The following is an 8,314-nucleotide window of genomic DNA, read 5'->3' on the forward strand; positions in this document are numbered from 1 at the left end:
AGACTCGACAGTCGAGTCCACTGAATGCGCCCATTACATCCTTGTTATTCACCAACGTTAAACAAAGATAAAATGTGTTACACAGTATCGCTTGTTGAAAAGCTTCCAATTATAGACTTTTTTATTGTATAGACTGGCAGTAGACCTATAACTTTAGAAACTAGAAACGTTTCTTGCATCTCAATGTTCTAGTTACTTCGAGTCACTAAACTTTCACCTTTCCGCCAGCGATGGCGGAAAAATTCACTTAAAAAGTTTCACGTTTCAACTTTTCGCCGAGTTCTATGATCATAAGTTCACGTGAGATCTTTCACTTTTCGCCTTTCCGCTCTAGGGGAAAAGTTACATGATCGCTGCCCAGGGTATCAATCATGTAACTTTTTATGTAGAGCGAAAACGTGAAAAAGTTACATAATCGATACCCAGGTCGAAAGAGAAGCAGTCAATGGGCGAGTTCAAGACGGCAAAGCGGCTTAGGTCGCTTGCCGAGCGATCGAATATGATTGGTTGGATCTATAAGTAATTATGTTCAATCGCTCGGCAAGCGTACCTAGCCGCTTTGCCCTCTTGAACTCGCCTAATTGCGCTGACTCGCTGAGTGGAGTGCTAAGAATTCAAGTACTCTCGAAGCGCGCAATAGTTAAGAGCCCCAACACACACTTTCGCATAAAGCATGTGCATAAGGAATTTCATTGGCCCATTTTCTTATGCATGAATAAATGGACCAATCAAATTCTTTATGTATATGGTTTATGCGTTATGCAAGAGTCTGTGCTCCCCGCTTAAAGCGGAACGACTTTCTATGCAGTCTACGCGCTTTATTCGGAACTCGGAACGCACCCTAGGACTCTCTGTCTTGAACTCGCTCATAAGTCTCTGCTGAACGTAGTGAAATGAACTCACCCATTTTTTCGTTTCATGCAAAAACGCACCGAATGAGTATATTTTCGTCAAGATTCGTGGTGGAGTCCAATAAAACAAACGATCAACCATGTCACATTTGAATGCCCTCTCTTTGAACAAAAGGCCCTCCAACTCCGAAAATACTTATCTCAAGACACTCCCCCTGTAGATATCTTCCCTTTCCTTTCCCATCCCTTTCTCACGCTAATAAGACTCCTCCTAGCTTTCATGAAAGCTAGCGAATTTTTCTTTTGAAATTCCCTCCTCTCCTATGGCGCGCGACCACCGTCAGGCGGCAGCAGGCGTCTGGATGGACAGAAAATAGCATCACATTCACACACTAGACTCAGACTTACCGTATACATGCATCGACTCCATTTTATACGCTAAAACGCAGACCTCAGTGGCCCAGTACCAGCTTGTTTTGTGCTGCCGGGCCAACCAAAGAAGAAGAAGAAGATTCGTGGTGGAAGTAACGCAGACCTCAGTGGCCCAGTACCAGCTTGTTTTATGCTGCCGGGCCAACCAAAGAAGAAGAAGAAGATTCGTGGTGGAACCCGTATTCTAAATAATAACAAAAGCAAGAGTTTAGTGCTGAAATAAAAAATATACCTTTCTTGACAATATGTCGATGCTATTTCGAAGAATTGTTGGCAAATTACAAAGAGGTACGTGTCCTCCGTTGAAATATTGCACGACTGTAGAAAATCAAGTAAAAGTTGAAGATATCGTTCCAATTATATCTGAGATACAATACGATGACGAAAATAATTTCTATCAAAAGCCTCGGCAAGTGTGGCTAGAGAATTTAAATACTGTAGAGGAAAAGAAATTGGGTTTAGTTACTTTACACCCACACATCTATGCTGCTGCACCCCGTATTGATATCATTCACCAGAATGTAAGATGGCAAAGAATGTACCGCTGGGTTGTAAGTCTATTGTGCTTAAATGTAATTATATTTGTGTGAAGTATACAAACTTTTATATATATATTTATTTTTTGTTTACAGTCTTATGCGCATACAAAAACGCGTGCTGAAGTTCGAGGTGGCGGTAGAAAACCTTGGCCACAGAAAGGAACAGGACGAGCTCGCCATGGAAGTATACGTTCACCATTGTGGAGAGGTGGTGGAGTAGCACATGGTCCTCGTTCTCCAACGCCACACTTTTACATGTTACCATTTTACACTCGTGTAGCAGGTCTTACGGCAACATTATCAGTAAAACTCGCTCAAGATGATCTACATATAGTCGATGAATTGGAAATTCCATCATCGGAATCGTCCTATATAGAGCAATTAATTGAGGAGAGAAATTGGGGACCATCTGTTCTTTTTATAGACAGCTATGATATTATGCCTAAAAATATTACACTAGCTACTGATCAGATTAAGCATGTCAATATGATGCCTGTTTATGGTAAGTATATTTATACAACTTGCATAAATTTTCTTATTATTTTGATATATACATTATTCTGATATGTACAGGGTGTCCCGAGAGTTTCTTCCAATTACTTTTGTGTCGATAGAGCAGACTAAACTGAATTGAAAAGTCCTCCATCATTTTGCAAGTTTTGCAATGGTTAACGAGATATTCATTTTTTTTAAAGATAGCCGAATATTGGTCTTCAATAATTTTTTTCTCAAATACTATCAACTTTACAAAAAATTGGAAGAAACTCTCGGAGGACATCCTGTGTGTATATTGAACAAATCTAAATACAAATCACATTATATAAAAATTTACATAGATTAAGTTAAATATTCTTGAGCAATGAGTTTAGTGACTCAGTATAAAAAAGTGAATAAATTATTTAAATATCCTAGGATTTCGTCTTTGCATATAAATACATCTTACAATTTCAATGAAAGTGAGTTTACTCCCAATACATTTTAAGACTTACATCTAGACTTATTGAATTCAATGTTCAAATTAATTAATCAAAATGAATGATTTTTTAATTAGTAAAGGAGATGCTTATTACAGTCTTCTTTAAAGATTCTTAATGACTCAATTATATTTCACAATATTTATGTGTCATATTAAAACTTCACAGTTATTTTTTTTATGTATGTAGGTTTGAACGTGTACAGTATGCTGAAACACAACACTTTGGTACTTACGGAAAAAGCAGCCAGATTAATAGAAAAAAAATTGCTTTATCATTTACATAGGACAGACAGTAATAAATTATTGCATCCATTTAGACTTGATCAATAATGAGGAACAATATTTGATGAAATTAGAAACGCATATATGTGTATTATTACTTATATATACAGATTGCATTGTATGTACATTTTTAAATATAACTTTACAAATTAAATCATTAAAACAATATTAAAGTAAAACAGTTTAATTATTGTCATATTATTTATCGAATCAATTTTCTATAGTGTACACATTCCTTCTTTTGAAACAATTCGTTATCACATCTGTCATTTCCTCTTTAATATTGGCAATGACATTTTTGAAACTGGCTAAAATTAAACGATATAAATTTTACAAAAAAAATTTTAGCACATACATTCAAGATATGTACTGACATTGTGACAGTTTACAAATCTTACCATAGGATGTGGATCTGTACCAAGCATCTTTTCTCGCACAGCCCATCTTACTTTTGAATGCTTTGCTTCTCCAGGAAAAGATATCCGCTTCCATTCTTGTTGATACTTTTGATAAAGAGCAACAGGATCACATCTCTTGGTGATACTTTTCTGTACCTCGGATTGTAACCTCCATGGTCGAATAACTGTATATAAATAGCTCGGATATAAAAATGTAAAATCCTTAAAAATTTTAACAAATTATATATGTAAATTTTGCACAACTTACATGATTTAGGTCCAGAATTAATACCAGATGACCTTGTAGATAAGGTACTTTGTGTACGAATGTTTCCAGTTGGATCTGATGTAACACTCTTTGATTCTGACCGGCTTACATAATTTGATAAAACTGGTGCGCTCGATAATTGTTCTTGTATTAAAGCCAGTGGTTTTATTTGTTCGTCTATTTTTAAATTTTGCTTACATCTTTCTGCCAAATGACTATTTTTTATCAAACATTTGGAAATATCTTGTACGTCTTTACTTTTTGAACTTTTAATAACTGGATAAGATTTAGTATTAGAATAATTCTGTTCACAATAAATTCTATTAGATTCAGTTACTTCAATAGTATCTTGCTTATTACAATTTATTTGTAACAATTTATCATCTGATTTTGTCACGTTTGCTTTGGAGCATCTTTGTTTTTGTATATCATCCTCCTTAGAGATACATCTTATTCGAACTTTTACCACTGACTCATCATCATCAAGTGAATTTTCAGGAGGAACGTTACGTTGAGGAGAATTACTCAAGGAATAATCTGTAGTGTCATGATGTGATCTATAAGCTGTCCTGAGCAGAGTCTGTTGTTTGTTAATTATTTTCGTTGTAATCTCTTCTTTTCGTTGCTGCTTTTCACGTTCTCTTACCTTTCTGTATATTTTCAAATCTAGAAAGAAAAATGTGTAGTAAAATCTCAACTGTTTTGCAACAAAGTAAACACATTGATTTTATAGCAAAATAATAGAAAGGAAAAATAACACAAACAAATGTGTATCGATTACGTGGTAATAACAATAATTATTATTATTGTATAAAATAAAATACACAGTGTGTTACAGAAGGAAATAAAAAAAATCAAGTATTGTAAGCGTGTTGCACTGACCTTTCATAAAAGCTTTTAGTTGAATCGCAGTGATGCCGACGAATCCTAACGAATTCAGAAGAACGAGAACTTCTCGCGGATCATCTTTAATTTCTGACATGATCGCATTAATTTGAAGAAACTTAAGGGATGGTATACGACAGCCTTCACCTTTTTAAATAAGAGAAACGTTAATACTATCATCAGAGGAAAAAACCTGAGATCACGGAGTAAAAAGAATGAAAAAGAAGATGATCAAACAGCTCGAAAATGGACGTTGGTGCCGCTAGTGTAAAGCATTACAAGAAAAAGGCCGCCATGGCTGCTCTCAGGTTTCTCTCTGCCGCTAGACCAATGAGCATCTTATGTCAATTAATATGGCAACTTTTAAGGCCTATTAAGCCTTGTGTCCACGATGCTAGAACTTGGACCGAGTTCTCGGATGAAGGAAGAATTGACCAATCATATTGGTCACGTGACCAATTCCATTGGCATGTGACCAAATTGTTCAAATGTGATTTGTTAATTCTTCCTTCATCCGAGATCTCGGACCGATTTCTAGCATCGTGGACACAAGGCTTTAGCCCAGGATATCGATCATGAAACTTTTTCCCTAGAATGAAAAGTAAAAAGTGTAAATTTTTACCATTAAAGTTAATTTACCATTAAATTTTTCACTTTTCACTTTTTATCCGAAGGAAAAAGTTTCATGACCCCTGGGGGGCCTATTCTGTACACGCTTACCGACAGTTGTCGGTGTCGTTAAGTCGCGATAGCCAATAAGAATTACACTTTTCTCCTAGAACAATTGGTTATCGCTACTTAACGACACCGACAGTTGTCGGTAAGCGTGTACAGAATAGGCCCCCCCAGACACAAACTTTTGCATAATGCATAGTGCATAAAAGAATTAGCCAATCAAAGTTCTTCTTTTCCGTGAAGTGGAAGGAAAGGAGGGATTCAGATTGGTTGTTTCTCTTATCCACTATATATTATGCGTTATGCAAAAGTCTGTGCTCCCCGCTTATCGCAGATGAAATGCATAACTGTGCATAAGCATGAGCATCTTATGTTAATCAATATGGCGTCTTTATGCTGGATGCTCATTGGTCCAGCGGTCTTATGTTATGCTTATGCACAGGGGCTCTATTCTTGAAAAGAAACGTATACGAAAGTCTAGGGAAATACTATAGTATACGTAACGTATACTATAGTATTTTCCTAATTTTTCGTATACGTTTCTTTTCAAGAATAGACCCCCAGTTATGCATTTCATGTGCGATGGGCCTATAAAGGCGAAAAACACACACTTTTGCATAACGCATAAAGCATGTGCATAAGGAATTTCATTGGCCCATTTTCTTATGCATGAGTCAATGAACGAATCAAATTCTTTATGTATATGGTTTATGCGTAATGCAAAAGTGTGCTGCGACCTTTATGTATTTCATGTGTTTTGGACTTAACAGCAAGCTCACTCAACTATTGAAGTGTTGAGTTCGCTGAACGTGGCTGAACGCACTCAATGCCTGATTCCATGGGTTCTCGGATGTCAGACCAAATTTATGAATTTGTTTATAAATTGTATAAGTTATTTGACGTTTCTGACGCGTTGACGTAAAATAACTAATAAAAAGTTGCATAATGAATAAAAGCAGTAATAGTGATTTTCTTTCGCAGTCTTATTTTCAAGGTATTGAAAGGTAAATCAATTTGTATCTATATAATGTACGTCTTCTATAAACGCTTTTGAGCCTTTCACGGTATTTTCTTCAAAAATACTAGAAGGTTTACGCATTGATGCGGAACTGAGTAGTTGAGTACTTATCAATGTACTCGCCAGTTGCCTTGATGATGAAGTAAACAGCAAGGTTCACAAAACATTGGCAATGGTCAAAGATACGGCTGTAACCCTTTCTGGGGTATTTTCTATAATTATTTCTCACACATAAATACATTATAGATTCATGTTATGTGTAGAATTACGAGAACAAAGAGCAGTGCCTTTAATCTTCAAATATCGGAAGAACTTTTGAAAGTTCGAAAGAAAATTTGGGATAATTTGTTGGATAAATATTCCAAGGAGGTATAATTTATTTTCTTTATTAAATGTGTTTATTAAAAAAAAGTTTAAAAACTTTTGTTACTCTTACTATCTTGCGATACATGTTTGGTATGTTGCAAAAAATGTTTATTTTATTTTCAGATGTCTGATGATAAAGAGATAAATATTTATACTTTAGAACTTGAAGAAGATGAAGAAAACGAAAAAGAAAAAGTAGTTAGCGAAGAAGAATATAGCTGTGAACAACGAGTATATATGCCTAAACCAGCAATTTTTATACAATATTGGATAAATACTGGTAATTCTCCCTATAAGATACTTCCATATGAGAATGAATTATCTGAAGCATGTTCATCTCTAAGCGAAAAAGAAATTACATCTCCATTAGTATCTCCAGTCACAAATGCAAATAAGCAAGAATGCAAAAATAACTCGTCTTGCAGTTCTATAGATACTGCAGCTTATATTCTATCCAATGCAAATATTACAAAGAAAGTAGATACTATAGCTATTATAAAAGGTGCGAAATGTGTTGAATCCCTAAAGAAACAAGATAATCAATCCCTAAAGGAAGTTGCTGTTAAAAATGGAGGATTTCCATCCAATGGTAAGATTAAATCTGTGGAAACTATTAGAATTGATTGTACGATAATACATACTGACAATAACAATATTAATGTTGATATTTTAGATACCAAACAGCATTCAATGTCAATAGAATATATGATGGCAGAAATGGATAATAAGGTTGCAAACGTATCTTCTAATGCAATACAATCTAATACATATTCACAGAGTTTATCTTGTGAAGAAACAGATAAAACCAATGAGCCTAATACTATAAAAAAAAATTTTAATGTACAAACTGTAGATAATATTGCGTCTGTTTTTCGGCAATTCGATAAAACGTCGCAACAATTGATCGCACATGATACAAATAATGTGTCAGATTTAGATCAAGATAAAGCGCTAGTAATGGATTTTCACGAGAAACAAGTATCAGAATATGCCATGCATGAAAATATTACGAAAAACATGAATTTGACAGCTCCCCGCCGTAAGAAATTATATACAAATAGGAATTCCCCTGTAGATCTAATACTAACCGAAACGCATAGTACAAATAGATTATCTCGAATAACACAAAGTTTACATCCTGCTTTAGATCTTGATGTTACAATTAGGAGAGAATCATTTTCAACTTGTAAAGACAAAAATAAACGGTCATTTTCTGCTAAAAGGATTCTTGATTCCAAGAAGCTCAAAGGAAAAGAAAAAGGAGAATCTGGTCGTATTTCCAGTGAAATGATTACAGAGATTAGTGATATAAATAACGTAAAACTACGAGAAATTAAAATTGTATTGGAACGATTGCCATTTTTACCAGTAAAAAAGTACACAAGTACAATGACGGAAATGCAAGTCTTAAATAAAAGTAATGCTGCTCATTGGGAAAAAGAAACAACTAAGAAAGACAATATGAAACTTCGAGAAATCAGAGTTGTATTGGAACGCTTACCTGCCTACAATATATGCCTTAAGGAAAACAGCAATGTTACAAATATGAATATTTTTTCCAATAAAAAGATTTTGCAGAATACAGGATTGCAAACTAAGCATAAACAAGAGCCTAAAATTAGGA

General features: G+C 34.7%; 3 protein-coding genes across 3 annotated transcripts; 2 read left to right on the forward strand and 1 right to left on the reverse strand.

The window, feature by feature from the left end:
• The first annotated feature begins 1,528 nt into the window (after nt 1–1,528).
• On the forward strand, nt 1,529–3,155 carry mRpL4 (mitochondrial ribosomal protein L4). The gene is made up of 3 exons (XM_018536925.1): nt 1,529–1,834; nt 1,916–2,324; nt 2,986–3,155. The coding sequence occupies exons 1-3, from the start codon at nt 1,529–1,531 to the stop codon at nt 3,126–3,128; spliced, it is 858 nt and encodes a 285-aa protein (XP_018392427.1). The 3' UTR covers nt 3,129–3,155.
• A 142-nt stretch (nt 3,156–3,297) lies between these two features.
• On the reverse strand, nt 3,298–4,797 carry LOC108771604 (uncharacterized). The gene is made up of 4 exons (XM_018536929.1): nt 4,629–4,797; nt 3,747–4,412; nt 3,479–3,663; nt 3,298–3,388 (listed from the first exon to the last, which is right to left on the reverse strand). The coding sequence occupies exons 1-4, from the start codon at nt 4,726–4,728 to the stop codon at nt 3,347–3,349; spliced, it is 993 nt and encodes a 330-aa protein (XP_018392431.1). The 5' UTR covers nt 4,729–4,797; the 3' UTR covers nt 3,298–3,346.
• Nucleotides 4,798–6,235: 1,438 nt separating this feature from the next.
• On the forward strand, nt 6,236–7,123 carry LOC108771587 (uncharacterized). Its single transcript, XM_018536909.1, has 4 exons — nt 6,236–6,310; nt 6,588–6,693; nt 6,814–6,970; nt 7,116–7,123. Exons 1-4 carry the CDS (start codon nt 6,252–6,254, stop codon nt 7,121–7,123), a joined length of 330 nt encoding a protein of 109 aa, XP_018392411.1. The 5' UTR covers nt 6,236–6,251.
• Nucleotides 7,124–8,314: the final 1,191 nt, after the last annotated feature.

This window comes from Cyphomyrmex costatus, unplaced genomic scaffold (genome assembly GCF_001594065.2).
Source record: "Cyphomyrmex costatus isolate MS0001 unplaced genomic scaffold, Ccosl1.0 scaffold162, whole genome shotgun sequence".
In the NCBI taxonomy this organism is placed as follows: Eukaryota; Metazoa; Arthropoda; class Insecta; order Hymenoptera; family Formicidae; genus Cyphomyrmex; species Cyphomyrmex costatus.

Coding starts and splice junctions, on each gene's coding strand:
- mRpL4 (XM_018536925.1), top strand. CDS start 1,529: ATGTCGATGCTATTTCGAAGAATTGTTGGCAAATTACAAAGAGGTACG. Junction 1,835..1,915: donor AAAGAATGTACCGCTGGGTT/GTAAGTCTATTG, acceptor TTTTGTTTACAG/TCTTATGCGCATACAAAAAC. Junction 2,325..2,985: donor CAATATGATGCCTGTTTATG/GTAAGTATATTT, acceptor TTATGTATGTAG/GTTTGAACGTGTACAGTATG.
- LOC108771604 (XM_018536929.1), bottom strand. CDS start 4,728: ATGTCAGAAATTAAAGATGATCCGCGAGAAGTTCTCGTTCTTCTGAAT. Junction 4,413..4,628: donor ACTAAAAGCTTTTATGAAAG/GTCAGTGCAACA, acceptor TTTTCTTTCTAG/ATTTGAAAATATACAGAAAG. Junction 3,664..3,746: donor TAATTCTGGACCTAAATCAT/GTAAGTTGTGCA, acceptor ATTTATATACAG/TTATTCGACCATGGAGGTTA.
- LOC108771587 (XM_018536909.1), top strand. CDS start 6,252: ATGAATAAAAGCAGTAATAGTGATTTTCTTTCGCAGTCTTATTTTCAA. Junction 6,311..6,587: donor TATTTTCAAGGTATTGAAAG/GTAAATCAATTT, acceptor TGTTATGTGTAG/AATTACGAGAACAAAGAGCA. Junction 6,694..6,813: donor TGGATAAATATTCCAAGGAG/GTATAATTTATT, acceptor TTTTATTTTCAG/ATGTCTGATGATAAAGAGAT.